Source organism: Danio rerio, chromosome 3, assembly GCF_052040795.2.
Source record: "Danio rerio strain M-AB ecotype USA chromosome 3, GRCz13ab, whole genome shotgun sequence".
In the NCBI taxonomy this organism is placed as follows: domain Eukaryota; kingdom Metazoa; phylum Chordata; class Actinopteri; order Cypriniformes; family Danionidae; genus Danio; species Danio rerio.
In genome coordinates, this window is record NC_141023.1 from 27,057,028 (window position 1) to 27,073,021 (window position 15,994).

The 15,994-nt window shown below is 37.1% G+C and overlaps 1 protein-coding gene across 8 annotated transcripts in view; it reads left to right on the plus strand.

Annotated features, from left to right (window-relative positions):
- The first annotated feature begins 81 nt into the window (after positions 1-81).
- Positions 82-15,994, plus strand: part of usp7 (ubiquitin specific peptidase 7 (herpes virus-associated)) — a 34,114-nt gene continuing 18,201 nt past the window's right edge. Inside the window, exons 1-13 of one of the 8 annotated variants that reach the window (XM_087244559.1) lie at positions 82-977; positions 4,210-4,314; positions 4,405-4,603; positions 4,804-4,942; positions 5,029-5,117; positions 5,205-5,313; positions 7,500-7,630; positions 9,403-9,457; positions 9,575-9,655; positions 9,740-9,830; positions 10,066-10,148; positions 13,509-13,618; positions 14,042-14,219. In XM_087244559.1, the coding sequence (XP_087100685.1) occupies positions 896-977; positions 4,210-4,314; positions 4,405-4,603; positions 4,804-4,942; positions 5,029-5,117; positions 5,205-5,313; positions 7,500-7,630; positions 9,403-9,457; positions 9,575-9,655; positions 9,740-9,830; positions 10,066-10,148; positions 13,509-13,618; positions 14,042-14,219 (1,452 nt within the window). In that variant the 5' untranslated portion in view covers positions 82-895. Of the gene's footprint in view, positions 978-1,097; positions 1,542-1,767; positions 1,901-1,994; positions 2,145-4,209; positions 4,315-4,404; positions 4,604-4,803; positions 4,943-5,028; positions 5,118-5,204; positions 5,314-7,499; positions 7,631-9,402; positions 9,458-9,574; positions 9,656-9,739; positions 9,831-10,065; positions 10,149-13,508; positions 13,619-14,041; positions 14,220-15,994 lie in introns of those variants that run through there. The other 7 variants (XM_087244560.1, XM_087244563.1, XM_087244564.1 and 4 more) reach the window with 7 other exon arrangements.

The following is a 15,994-nucleotide window of genomic DNA, read 5'->3' on the forward strand; positions in this document are numbered from 1 at the left end:
TTTATGGCGCTGGCGGTGTGCGCCACTGTTTGGATCTCCATGCGGATGTGACATTTCAGAGAAGAGCGCGACCGCCATTTTGAGTTTTACCTCAAACTGAACATCATAAACCACGGGAGCGGGTGAGAGAGGCTCTGGCCGTGACCGGGCAAAATTATCTTTTCTGCGTTCAACAGCCGTTTGGGATGCAGGTTAAGGGTGCAATTAAGCGTTAGGTGTTCAGGCTAGTTTCTCTTGTGACAACGGCGAGGCGAAACGCGGGCATCTTTGTGAGTTTGAACTTCTAAATTAGTGCGATTTCACATTAGAGTCTGGTTTGAATGGATAGGCTTTTTCTCCGCTCCCCCCCAGAAGAGGGACAATCGGAGGAGCAAACGGACTGGAAATATTGCATGGGAAGTTGTATTTAATATAATCTCTCGGGGGCGCGTGAGTCGCGCTGTTTGTCGTTTCATCACTTTTGCTAGCTCCAGCTGGGCTATCAGTGTTTTCCCCGGCTGCAGGTTGTTGTGAGTTGTATTCGCCCCGCACTAGTAAGTACTGGGGAAAGCCGGGGTTTCATTCATCGGGCCTTCGCGAAGCAGAAGCCCGAGACCACCGACTACCCTTAACGTTAGCATCCCTTCACCCAGGCGCCGAGATTGGGCGAATAGCGAGCAAATACGTCCGCGTTTCTCTGCCTGCTCCCCCACCGGCCTCCCTTCCTCCATCCCCGGCGCTGACAGCAGACAAGGCCGAGGTCGTCTTAGTGCAGGCCCAGCCGCAAAGGCTCGACCTGTTTACCCCACCTCCGCGTCCTCTGACTCCCAACCAGCCTCTGCCCGCGGAACCGCCACCAGACCGGCCCGAGGGAGACAAAGAGCCCAGGCATCATCTCATCCTTTCAGCCGCCACCATGAACCACCATCACACCCAGCAGCAGCAGCAGAAAGCCGGCGAGCAGCAGCTCAGCGAGCCCGAGGACATGGAGATGGAGGGTACGTCAAGGCCTCGTGCCATAACAAAAGCTCACACGCTTGCATTTAACACCACAGCCAACATTATCACAACAAAGCCAGATTTTTACTGGAGTTAACTGTTTATTACCAAGCCTCTCTGTCGCATGTTTTGACCCCGATAGCTTGTTAGCCAGCAGCTAATCGTTGCCTCGCTGCATGAGTTTAGCCAGTCAGCAAAAAGTCCATCGTTTTCTTTATTTACATTCTCGTTTATATAATTCTAATACAGTCCTGCGTTGTCATTAAAATCCCATAGTGGGCGGGTTTCTAAAATAATATCTGCATATGTGTCTGTTACTAGAATAGGGGTTTGTTTTATTAGCGTTTGGCTAAACGCTGCATGCATTTAACGTGGCGCAGCCCCATCTTTAAGCTCTTGCCTCCCAAACTGTGTCAGGTTTTCATCTGATTATGTAAGGAGCCCCTCGGCTACACCTGTAGATCCCGTGGGCAACTTTTTGAAAAGCATCAAGGGGTAAAACGCTCACAAATGCGCTGGCTATTTATCTGGACGAAACCCCGTTTCATGCAGAATGGATAAACGTAAGTCTGCGATTATGCGTGTGCCGTAACGTCAAGTCGTGAAACGTTTGTTGTCTGACTGCAGAAGAATTAGAGCAGGTTATCATCCAGCAACTATTTCAGGATTAATCGCATTTTTTTCCAGAGCATTGTTTTATTTTAAAGATTTTCCAAACAAATGGCAGCTTCATTCAGTGGCTTTCCTCTGTAGTCAGCAAATCCTAATGTCATGCCACTCTGTTTTTTTGCTGCCGAGTTCTAGCGGAGAGAGATAAACAGCATCAGAGGATGATTGCTGGACAACAGCACCATTTTGATCTATAATACTCTCCTGAACTACATGCACGAGGGGGACGGGCTTTCTGTGCGACTTCTAATCGGTTAGGTTGCATTCAACAGTGTCTTATTAAGATGTTTATATTATTATTGGCTTTTGGATGTGATCCGCATAGGAAGTTGTGCAGCTCGATTAGGGGGAGTGGATGGCAGTTTTATTCCAAGATGGAGGACTGTATTTTGCACCGCTCAGTATCTGCGAGGCCTGCTTGCGTATGTGTTTGTTTATATCTGGCAGACGACGCGGCCCGCGGTGCATGATGGCTCACCAAAGGATCCGAGATCCAAGTAATTTATTTACTCATTAGATCGTGTCGGATGACAAGGTTTGCCAGAAATAAGAGCTCGGTTTGCGGATGGGAACGTTAGCAGCGAGGCTAAATGTGTATGGAGGGGGAGGGGGTAAACGATCGGATCAACTCAGAAACGAGTCATTAATGTAGCCTTATTCTCAGCGACACCCTTGTTGTTGATGATAATATGAGTGTTGTATTTGCACTGCAAGCTTTAAATATAGATTTGATGTGATTTCGACAGTGTAATGACTGCGCCAGGCGGGCGCGTAGGGATCCGGCGAGAGCGCGCGGGGATTTTCTGCTTCTTCATTGTATAACGAGTCATGCTGTGGTACCGCTCGCCATTTTTAATGATTACGGCTTGCGTGTCTGTTTTTTTGGCAAAGCCCACCAGCGATCTCTGTGGTAGCATTTAAAAGACAACTGAACATAGCTGTATTTTTTTTACACACTGCATTTCGGACGTTGTTTTTTTTGCCCTGCGTTTCATCAAAGTTCTGCAGTGCACGTGTGGGGGCGTTTCTGATGCCGCTGTCCTGAGACCCCCGCACTGAGCCGTTTCAATACATGCACATATCACACCATACGCCATCCAAGGCCTACAAATGCGCAAAAGAAAGACAGATTATCAGTATGGAGCATGCGGGTTGGCCTGTTTTTAGTGTCACAAGTTCAGGCTTTTTCTCTAATCAGCAAAATGTTTGGTGTACATCTCATCTTGTAGTCAAGAACCACAAGATATTTTCTTAACCTAAAATTATACAAACATTGAATGACATTTAGGGACCTTTCTGGGATCTTGAAAGGACGCCATATGGGTCATAATACACTCATACACTTTTAAAGTGAAGGGATATTTCATTAGAAAATGAACTTGCTATTTACTCACCCTATTTTTTTCTGTTAAACAAAAGAAGGTATTTTGAAATATGTTAAAAACCCGTAATGACTGACTTCAAGAGTAGGATAACAAATATTATGGGAGTCAGTGGTTACAGGTTTTCAGCTTTCTTCAGAATATCTTTTGTGTAGCTTTTAAGGAACTCGTGCTGAATTTGGTTGATAATGTATTTGCTTTTGTATTTTGGGGGTTATGTAAGATGTGTACCCTCCAGGAAAAACATTAATCTGCATCCCTCACTGGAATTTATGCTGACTTCTAATGCAATAAAATTTCTCACTTTTGAAGTTATTTTGTTTGTCACATTCAGCTACTTTATCAGTTTGGCTTTGAATCAGGGAGAACATAAAATCATTTCTTGTGCATTTTCTGAGAAATTTCTATGAAATCAAATTTGTTTTGAACTCGATGTCCGATGGAGTTTGAATATAACGAGCCTTATCTTTTCTTTGACGGCCTTATAGGCAACAGCATTCATTTAAAACAGTCATTCATTGATTCTACAATTTTGTTGTAATTTATAATATTTTTGCTGTATAAAATGCATGTCATAAAGTTTCTGATTTAGGAAGTTGAATGGACAAATTTAGATGCATTATAACTTTGCTCTGAACAAGATGGCAACAAGCTTTTTCTTTAAAGACACAACTATTTAAAAGTACTACAAATGGATGTGTGATGTTTTTATGAGGGCTCTTAACTCCGCTACTATGGTTGAAATTGAAATCTTGTTATTTTGAACATCCAGCTTAGATAACGTTTTATAAAAAGACATTTTATTCGATGAACTTTGCGATAAATGCAGACATTGTATTTGTTTTTACTTCACATTTTATGCACAGTCTTTACATATTTGTTTTTTTACTTCCTTGGATTGAAAACAATTTAAAAAATGAAAGGGGCCTCAGGCTATGCTGCGGAATCATTCATGGCTACAATGCAAATTTTGCCAGTAATTGATACTTGTGGTTTGTCATGTTTTTATAAAATTAAAATGCTGTTGCCATATGTGGAGCCATGTGTCTTACTTTCTGAATGTTATACTCTCACAATAAAATTTTCCACAATGAATTGAGGGAGTTTTCACAATCATATGTGCTAGAGCATTACAATACAAGTGACGAGGAAATTTAAATGCTTGTCTTTTTTTTTTCAGCTGGGGACCCAGATGATCCTCCAAGAATCCCACAGAATCCAGTTATCAATGGGAACGTGGCTATGGCGGACGGACACAACAACACAGAGGAGGACATGGAGGATGGTAAGGAGCATAATGAAGCACAGAGCATTGCATATTGTTAATCTTAAAATAATTATTTACAAAATGTACTATTTTTCAACTTCATAACAGACACAAGCTGGCGTTCTGAAGCCACTTTCCCCTTTGTGGTGGAGCGCTTTAGCAGGCTGAGTGAGTCTGTGCTCAGCCCACCCTGTTTCGTGAGAAATCTGCCCTGGAAGATCATGGTGATGCCCAGGTTTTATCCAGACAGACCTCACCAGAAGAGCGTCGGATTCTTCCTTCAGTGCAATGCTGAGTCAGACTCCACGTAAGCAGTTACTGCCATTACTTTATCTAAAGTAGGGATTTCACTGATGACCTTGAATGAATGGACTTATTGAATCTCCTTCAGTTTCCTTGTCCAAAGTTAAAATGCTTTTCCTGATATTTATCTTGGAATATGTCTACCATAAATGTTTTGCTTTAAGCTTTACTAGTTTATCTAATCCAATTCTTTCTTGATTGTAGGTCCTGGTCATGTCATGCTCAAGCCATGCTTAAAATAATCAACTACAAAGACGATGAGAAGTCCTTCAGTCGCCGAATAAGTCACCTATTCTTCCACAAGGAAAATGACTGGGGCTTTTCCAACTTCATGTCATGGAGTGTAAGTTAGCATGGTTTTGTTTAGCGCCTTTTCTAAGCTGGTGTTAAGATAGCTGATGTTGATATGATGTGTTTGTTGGGCTTCAGGATGTGACTGATCCGGAACGGGGCTTTGTAGAGGATGATAAGGTCACTTTTGAGGTCTATGTTCAAGCCGATGCACCTCATGGTGTGGCGTAAGTCTTTTTTTATTATTTGTATGTGATGTTTTCATTGATAACAGGCTGTTGCAACTCTTTCTGATGAGATCATTTTACTTTCAGCTGGGATTCAAAGAAACACACTGGTTATGTGGGGTTGAAGAATCAAGGAGCCACATGTTACATGAACAGCTTACTGCAGACTCTCTTCTTTACAAACCAGCTTCGGCGGGTAAGAGATCTGCTTTTCATTATCAAAATCAGAAGATTTTATTTTATTGTATTTTATTTCTACAGAAGGTACTATATGGGAGATAAGTAAATGATATTAGCTTTCATATGTGCTTGAGTAAATGATTCCAAAAAAACAGTATTCCTACTTTGCAAATTGATTTTTCCTTCACCTGCTCTGAGCGCCAATGAAAAATAGCTGAAATGAAGTGGATGCATTGTTGAGATGATGAGAAATGATTTAGTGTGCTTTCAGGTGCAGCCAAGTGTGGCAATATTTTGAGTCTTATTGGTGATATTGGTTCTTATTAGAGTCATGCATCTCACAAGATGGGCATCTACTTTACAGAGGAAAGTATTGTGAAGCAACAAAATTTCGCTTATCAGCTTGTCTCAGTGTTCTGGCAGGGCACATTTTCTTCACAGAAAATCCTGTTATTAATAGGCCAAATCTTTTACTACTTGTTTGTCTAAAAAAAGATCTTTTATGGAATTCTATTCAGGCTGCTTTTATCTGATCTAGAATACAGTAAAAATAATAAAAATTCATGTTTTTGCGTGAATATACTTAAAAATGAAAAAATGTATTCTGGTGATGCTGTTTAGGAAAAGCTGAATATTTATCAGTCAAGTACATAGATATTTATGCCACATAATGCCACATTTGACTGCTTTAGACTGTCAGCTTGTCTGACATCTTGGAATGGTTAATGCCTGTCATCTGTCATAGTTAAAATCATTGGGTTTGAACACCGTCTGGTTATGAAATCCACTAAAATTTAATGGGGGTGGATGGTTCGATGAACTGTTTAATTCTCTTGTCATATTTCGGGTTGCATGCCTGTTATTCAGGTCAAGCAGCCAAGCTTGGCATCTTGTTTTTTAATTGTTTAGTATGGAAGTGAGTTTATTGGTTTCTGACGGGGAATGTGTCCTATTATCCAATCAGACTTGATGCACCTCTTCTATACCTGTACATTCTGTGGGTCCATAAGCAGAGGACACAGCTGATGATGAAACAATGTTGAAGTTCAAATTAGAAGTCTTTAACTGTTCAACTTTTCAAATCAGAGTGAGAAAGACAAGAAAGAGGATACAAGGAAGACTAAAAGAACGTCTTTTCTGAAATTATCAAGACAGTGCTATGACTTTTCCACAGTATCGATACCTGCCAGCTGCTAAACTCTCTATGCCACTCATTTAGAAAAAGCATATTCAGGCCACTTGTAGCAGTTTGTAACCGAACAACTCTGTACATTCTGTCCCATCCTAGTTTAACTTTGTTCATTTGTCTAGAGTTTATTTCACAGTTAATGCAGCAATTTTTATGCTTCAGGTTTTACCAGTTTAAAGACTCCAGTGCAAGACACAGCTGAAACTCAATACTCACATTTGTGCACATTACTCTCTCAGCACCCAACTGCTGAGAGAGTTTTGATTTATCGTTTTTTTTTTTTTTTTTTTTTTTTTTACAGAAGTGAAAGTGAAAACAGTTGTGGAAGATTTTTTTTTTTTTTAAGTAGCCTAAATTAACATGCATCATTACCATAAATGAACAAAACAAAAGGAAAAAGAATGTTAAGTATTGTGAGATTTGTCATGGTCTGTTTTTATAGTGAAGGATGTGTGTGATTATCCTTTTATATCTGACAATCAGTGTTTTTAATAGCTACTATTTAAGGCTAATTTCCCAATAATGTGTTTATTACAAAGATCAAACTGCTTTCTTTGTGTTTTTATTAAATGTCATTGAAAACTTTTGGATTGAAATATTGAATACTGATAAAGAATGGATTGAAATATCAAATAATGGTAAAGCTCTGTTTTTAATGCTGATGTATGTTATTTCTAAATAGTATTTTGAGTTACAATATTGTGTGTGTGTGTGTGTGTGTGTGTGTGTGTGTGTGTATATTATTTTGGTGAATCATTCCACTCTTTCAATTATGAAGTACCCAAATCATGGTTTAGAAGTGTTTGTTTTTGTTAATGGACTGAATTTGGCCATTTCAGAAGGTCAGACAGCTTGTCCATACAGACAGCTGCTGAAGCGCATTTATGTAATGCTCTGGGTCAATCCAAATATTACATTTTAATTTATTTATTTGTGTTTGTGTGGCACTCATTTTTTCAAAAGAACAGGATGCTGGTACACCTGTCAAAGAATATGTCTTGTTTGCTTTCTAGGCGGTTTATATGATGCCCACTGAGGGAGATGATTCCTCTAAAAGTGTCCCCCTCGCCCTGCAGAGGGTGTTCTATGAGCTCCAGCACAGTGATAAGCCTGTTGGGACAAAGAAGCTGACCAAGTCTTTTGGGTAGGCTTTGTTTTAAATGTTCAGTTTGGTAGAGCGGTGAATCAGAAGCTAACACATGACACATCTGCCTGTTGACATTCTGGAGCAAAATGATGTGAAGTGGGAATTTCTTGTTTTCTGTCATCTTCCTTTGCATTGGGCTGCATGGGATACTGGTGCCTATATTGTAGTGTTAATCCAACATTTATAACAATTGCTGAGAGATTGCCTCCCACGTTGTTCAAATCACATGTATGAAATAATTTTGACTTTCCATTAAAATATATAGATGGAAAAAGTTGTGGTGGGACCTAAATGCTTTCTTAGGCTATTAATTAAAGGTGTTTTCTGTCACTGAATGCATTAATGCAGGCTAAACAAACGGTGTAAAGCTGCACAATAAACATTAAAAGATTGTGATCTCAATTCAAACCTGCACAACAAATGATAGTGATTTGCATGCATTTATTAATCCTGTGAAGCACTGCATTCAAATCTGCGTTTGATCAAGAAAGATTCAGTTTTTACACTTTTTCAGACAGTTGCAAATAATTAAATAACACAGAAGTACTGGGAAAACAGTTTAGAGTTCAGATGTAAAGACTGATGTTTATGGTAAAGATTTAATTCACTGTTTAATGGAACTTGATGTTGTTGAATGTTGTAGCAATTACATTATATAACCAATAAGTGGCGACAAACAACCATCAAAATTGTCACTGCATAGGTTTAAAAAATGATCCACCTATAATGTAACATGAAGTTTTATGTGGGAATTGTTGAATCATTACTTGAAAATAAATATATGTTGTACAAGATATTAGGTTTCTATATTTAGCATTATCAGCAACCGTAGCAAAGATCATTTTTCGTATTGAATATTTTTCATTTTCAGCAAAATTACAGGTTTCAAGTTCTGTTTGTTAAAACCAGTGGTTTGTGCAGTAATATTTTTGTATAAATGGTAAGCAAATAACATTTGTCGTGTTTCTTTTTTGCTGATCCGAAAAATGGTCCGATCCTGTAGTGTGATCCCAACCGCGAGATTTGATTTGTTACACCACTAGCCAAAAAAACTGACGAGACTGTTGTATCAACCGTAAAGTAGTTGAACTTGAACATTCACTTGATCACTTTGTTCATTGTTTATTTGATCTCTTCAAATAATTGCGTTGTAAATGCAATACCTTGTCTGAAATGCATTAAATTATTAAAGTACATTAAAATGATGCTTTAGAAGAAGATTCTGTGCCAGTTTTCCAGTTTTAGGTTGAATTGTTTACATCGATTTCCTGGATAAGTAAAAGTCTTTCAATTTCATAGATAAAGTAGTTAGAGGATTTCTCATCTGTCTCCTTTACATGTTCATTTATGAAAGTTTTGTTCATTTGAAATTATAGATAAGCAGTGTTTAAAAGTGTCTCCTCGCTACCAGTATGACACTAAGATATTTATGGAAACATGGCCACCCTTGAATTCAGTTATTGTAGTTTTTCTAAATGTGAAACATTTTTTTTATTCAAGATTTTGTTGTCCATTGAGCGTATTTAATCGTTGATGACATACAAAAATACTTGATTACAGTCGAATCATTTGGTAAGATGTGTTGTGATTTGTTCTCTTGACCCACTAAAATAATTGAATAAAGTTTTAGTTGACCTTATTGTGTGCTAGCAGATTTAGACTTCATTAATCATTTATGAATGCCAGAGCCACACATTCTATCCAAAGCCGTGTGATGTTTTATCTAAATGCCCTTTGTTTATATAAATTTTTTGCATTTTTTTCTTCAGATGGGAAACTTTAGACAGTTTCATGCAGCATGATGTACAGGAACTATGCAGAGTGGTGAGTAGCCTGATCTCCCTGGATCCCTTTGAATCCTCTAATTTGTTGATCTTTTGAGAGGCTAGTGATGTCAAGATAATTTGAAACCAACCATTGTGTGCTTTTTGTCAATTTAAGCTGTTGGACAATGTGGAGAACAAGATGAAAGGAACTTGCGTGGAGGGCACAATCCCAAAGCTTTTCCGAGGGAAGATGGTGGTAAGTCACCCAGACTCTCCCTGTGGTTTTGCTCTCATTCATTGATTTCAGCCTCACCACATTTGGGTGTTTTCTCCGTTTCAGTCTTACATTCAGTGTAAGCATGTGGACTATCGGTCAGAAAGAATAGAGGATTACTACGACATCCAGCTCAGCATAAAAGGAAAGAAAAACAGTAAGTGTGGCTTTCTCTGATATTCGGTCTTGCTGTCCTCCCTTTGCTTGCAGGAGGGTTATTATTGTAATGTGGTCTGCAAATGCATGATTTTTTTTTTCCCGACATCTTGAAGCCGAGTTCCAGGATATATATTTGATCTGACAGAATTCAGTTCAGGCTTTTTCTGATGCCATTTCAAGAACACTGTGCTTGTGTGGAGGTGTGATATTAATGCTGCTTCTCTGCCCTACAGTCTTTGAGTCATTCAAGGATTATGTGGCTGTGGAACAGCTGGATGGGGACAACAAATATGATGCCGGGGAGCATGGTCTGCAGGTGAGGGCTTTACACGTTTATTTGCTCACACACTCCAAGCAAGCAGAAAGATGCTGAATTAAAGACCTGAATTTGGTGTTTTTAAGATGATGTTTGTGAATGTGCAAGATTTTCCATTAGTTTGTTGTTACTGAATAATTATAATAATGATAACAGTGTGGTAAATGCAATGAGTCACACAATATCTCTGGTTTAAATTTTTACTATTGCTGCAAATTCTGTTAAACACATTCCTATTGAATGCCCTATTTTTTTGTATTGTTATCAGACATGATTTCTATCCAGAGAGACTTTAAACGAAATGTTTTTAAATGTGAATCCTTTTAAAATTGTAAAAAAAAAAAAAAAAAAATATATATATATATATATATATATATATATATATATATATATATATATATATATATATATATATATATATATATATATATATATATATATACAGGGCTCAAAATTAACTTTTTTACTTGGTAGCACCGGTGCACCCAACTTCAAATATTTAGGAGCACCAAAATTTTTTTAGGAGCACCAGAAAAAATTTAGGAGCACCCACCAAAAATAAATGAACACAGCTGCAAATTGTTTTTTAAAGGATTTATTGTATTTTAAAACAACATTAATAGGACTGACAAAAACCAGAAACAACTATCTAACTAAAGCTACAAAAACATTGATATTTGTGAGCAATAATTCCAAAAGGAATGTCTAAAAAATTAGGCTATAGAATATTAATGATGATAAAAAATGACAATAATAGTAACAATGAATTACATTTCTCATTATGATACTGCCTTGAATGTGCATGAATGTAGGTTATCTGCTATAAAAAGTTACTTTATGAAAAATAATTGTATAGTTTGCATCAAACAAAAATAAAGCATTGCAGTAGGAAATATTTATTTGGTACTGCTGTTTTTATATGCATGTCAATTTAATAAATAATATTTATGCTAAAAACAAACAAAAGATTATAATAAATAATTAAATTCAATGCTGAAAGCTGCAAAGCAGTCATCAGTAAATAAATAAAAAATAATATACACCACAAAAAAGAATAGATAAAAGAAAGTAAGTAAAGTCTCCATTCTGTCACTCTTTAAAAGTTTTGGTATCAGTTAGTGTCAATTTAAAGGTTCAGTCTGAGCTGATCTTCATTTTTCTGTGTTAGTGGAAAGCTGGCGAGTCAGCCGACCCAATTTATGAGCAGGCAGCGCAAGATTCTTGCGCTAACCATCGGCGCAATACCGGTCTTTGTTATGAGCCGCAGTTTCAGTGTAAACTTAGTAAAGACGAGCTTCTTTGGCGATAATATGTACAGTATTAGATTTGACTTTTAGCGGACATTTGCGCTGAACACGCAGTGAATGCACCGCATGGAGATTCGGGCGCCTTCTCCAAGAAGCGCGTACTCGATTGATCTCAGCTGGCGGATCATTATTCACCACGTGACGTGTCATGATCGCTTTCATCTGCGCCTCAACTTTAGGTGGGGTTTGCAAACCTGTGTGCTTTAAGTTTTTACTCTTCAGCCGTTTGCATTTCCCGTGGTCATAAAAGCTCCAACTCCCTGTCATCTGACAGCGGAATACCTTGAGTGATTGACAGCTAATATGAACCAATATAGCCGCAGGGAAGAGCGATTCAGCACGTTTTTAGAAAAAACCAAAACAGGTCGCACTACAACCATTATCTGCAGTCGCACTAATGCTCCCAGATATATTATGAGGTCGCATAGATTAATTTTCGGGCGCATATGCGACCAAAATGGTCGCAATTTCGAGCCCTGTATGTATATGTATATATATATATATATATATATATATATATATATATATATATATATATATATATATATATATATATATATATGTATATATGTATATATATGTATATATATATATATATATATATATATCTCAAAAGTAAACTTTAAACTGTTTAAGATTTTTTTTTTCTTGTATATTATTATTATTGCTATTATTATTAAATATTATTATTTGTATGTTATCCTATATGTTATTTATTTATGTTGTTATATTATATTTGTTATATATTTCTTATAGTTATAAAAAAAAGAGATATTTACAGGATATTGAAAACTTGTTCTTTTGTGCCAGGCAGAATCTGCAAAAATTATACTATTTCTGCGCAGAATATTGTAAAAGAAAAGTTACAATGCAAGTCCATTTAGATCCATTTATTTGATAAACAAAGCAAGTCTCTCATATAATACATCTACCATATATCTACTAAAAGACAGAAAATATTACTTTACAAACTGTATTGTAAGTAAATCTTGTTAACATGTTTATATTTGTCAGTAATATTACTGAAATTAATGTGAAAAGTAAATGTAAATTTACACTCAACTAAATAAAAGACTCAATGATGGGCTGAAAATCTGTGTAAATCTGCAGATTTCAGGTTTCTTGTGGGCCTAGCCATGACACAACCAGAGAAGCTGATAGCAATAAACTGAAAACACTGCCTCTCTTTCTGCAAATTCAGTTTTATTTTAGTTCATTGTTTTCATGAAATAGATGGATAAATCACATTGACATGAATTAGTCTAAGGGTGTTTAAAAACAAAAAGAAATCATTTCTATATTAACATGTTTTTGATCCTTTAACAACTTTTTTTTTTTTTAATAAAACATTTTATTCCTGAAGTGAAAATGATAGTTGAATAAAAATGGTGTAGAAGCCCCTAATCTTTATTGTATTGTTGTGTGTAACTTCAGATCCAATTGGCTGATTAGAACTAAACAACCAGGAACAACAGTTGTTTTTGACTAAATCACGTTCACCCATCATGTGCGTTTCAGTCCGTGCCTTGTAAATATTACTGTGCCACTTTTTTAGTTTTACACGAGTATCGAATTTTTATTTATTTATTTTTTGTTATGCAGCTTAATATTTAATGTATTCTTTAGTTGTACAGCTCTATGTATTGTTTATTCACCCAAAGTATCCCAATTCTGTTTCTTTGATAAAATTTTGTTTGCACTACAGAATTTATACAAGTAAACCCTAAACAGTTGGGAATATACAGATTTGTATCTTGTATATTATCGTTATTATTATTATTTTTTTTATCGTGTGTATTTATTGCTGTTGATGACTTTTAATGAATAGAATATTTTTCTGATTATAGAACAGTGATATTTATAAAATGTGGTAAACTTTATCTTTTTTTTTTGCCATGACATAACCAGAGAAGCTAATATGGCAATAAATTCAAAATTCTCAATCACTACAGAATTTAAACGACCAATTAGTCTATAAATTGTGAAACTACTACTACTTTATTTTCATGTTCCCCTGGAATATTGACTATTTTGTGTGTTGGTTGTTTTCCAGGAAGCAGAGAAGGGTGTGAAGTTCTTGACCTTCCCTCCCATCTTGCACCTGCAGCTTATGAGGTTCATGTATGATCCTCAGACTGACCAAAACATTAAGATAAACGACAGGTAACAACTTTCTTTTTCTATTGCAGTGTAGAAGGTGACAGGTGTAAAAATGTTTTATGACTCTAGGCTGTTTTGACAAATGTGAGGTTGTAAATAATGAGCTGGTTATGAAGTAACACTGATTTCTCATCACGTATTTGAAATGCTTTCCGTGATGCAAGGATGAATTAAGCATGATGATTTATGGGTGGTCAGAATAAATGCAAGTCCTGCGGAGTCTTAAGATTACACTCTTAAAATATCCCTGTGAGTGTGACTCATCTAAATGATGGTTCTGTCGACTGAGCACTAACTTTGGAAATGGACTGGAGGGTGCTCTATAAGATGCATTCTCTAATAATCTCTCTGCCATAATCTCTTGCTCGTTCTCTCTCCTATGATGCTAAAGTAATGGAGGCTGATGCTTGATGTTTTGCCCTGCAGGTTTGAGTTCCCAGAGCAGTTACCTCTGGATGAGTTTCTGCAGAAACCTGACGTGAAAGACCCAGCCAACTACATTCTCCACGCTGTGTTGGTACACAGCGGAGACAACCACGGGGGCCACTACGTCGTCTACCTTAATCCTAAAGGAGACGGCAAAGTGAGTGTCACTGCACCAATAGTGAGAACCTTTCATTTCAGGGGTCCCTAAAATTTTTGTTGGTTGTAAACGGGGGGTGGTTTGTGGTTGCATGAGTGTTTATTTTATAGTAAAATTTGTGAACAATGGAGGGCTCCAGACTCTTGACTATATCTTATTTTGAATTACTTATTCAGAGAGATCAGGGTCAGCTACTATTTTTATAAGAAATTAATGTTTTCATGAAGAATCGAATCACTGTAGTGTATGTGCACATTTGAGCTCCAGGCAGTAAGCAGGTGCTTTGAGCACAGAACCCCATGTGAGAGCTGTGCACATTTCAGACGGTTCATCAAGAATCTACTTGAATCTATTACTTGTTCTCAGGTAACATGTTTTGGCTGAGCGCAATGATAAGTTAATATATTAATTAATGTAATCACATACACTAATTCTGCACATTTGATTGATTGCCTGCATTTATTCCTATATATGTATTAACTTATTGTTTGTTACACTTTTATAATGGCAATTACAGGTTATTAAAACTGATATTAAGCAAAAGAGAGGGTATGTTTCGTATTTTTCACTGAAAATGAAAGGAGGTCATTATGTTATAGGCTACGTTGTGTTACAAGTATGCATACAGTGAAGATGATGGTCATATAAATATGTCGCTACATGATGCCTTAACATTTTTGATGTCTGTAATGTTGTTAATATCAAAATGAAAATTGACAGTTCCTTATATCATGTTGTCATTTTATTAAGATAGTGAAAAACCAGAGTCAGTGTGATGCGAATGAGGTTATGAAGTACGTTGTTCCCTTTGAAGATTTACCCGATCCTCAGAAGTTTGTTTTCCATATCAAACTTGCGAAGTCTGAAGTTACAAGGAAAGAATGCAAGACTGCACTGTCTGTAGGCTACTTAATATTGAGGAAAAAGCCCCAATCAAAGGTCTGGAGCTATGCCTACGCTGTTCTCGGTCCGCCTACGACACGGAGCAGCAGCGTTTTAAAATGAAAACAGCCTCTTTAGCATTTTCAAAACACTCCGTTTTCGGCGGTAACCATAGCAAAACGTATGTGCTTAACGAAACCGTATTATTGTAAACATGGCCTGAGACCTGCTTGAAGAGGTGGTCTTGGTACGCTTTCAAGTGAACATTGCAGGAGTTTGTTTGTGGTGTGAACATGATCTGAACTCAAACAGACCCAACTGAAAAAAATACTGCGTTTTGGACTAAACCAGCTGCTGTAGTTAACTGTGGTCTGTTTTATAGGATGAGGGCAAGTGTTTGTTCACAGTGCTTTAACAACAGCTTACAAGCAAAATTCTGAAGGGATTTGTGATGTGCGTTTACATTGCAATAAAGCATGAATGCAACTTAATGTTTATTCTTGAAATATGTAAGTTGTCTGAAGTGATGCATACAAACTATAATATATGATTACCAGGGATACAGTCCGTCTGCCCAATCATCTCACCATACCAAAAAGCCTTGTGTTGTGAAAGCTTTTCATCTTTTTTGTTTACTTTAGGAAGCTTGATAGGGATATTTGCTCATGTTAATTTTGAGCAAATGAAAAGCAATTTAGGAAATGAGTTTAATTTCCATCGACAACACTTATTAACCAGATATGTGTCACAAAAATGCCGTTATTTATCATGTGTTGCAACACAAGTGCAAAACTGCTGCCATCTGCTAGTATTAAACCAAACTTTCTGCAGTCTTTCTGCTAGAGTACATGGGGCCTGAGTTACAAACACACACACACACACATATATTGAGTGAAGAAGCATACACTGAACAT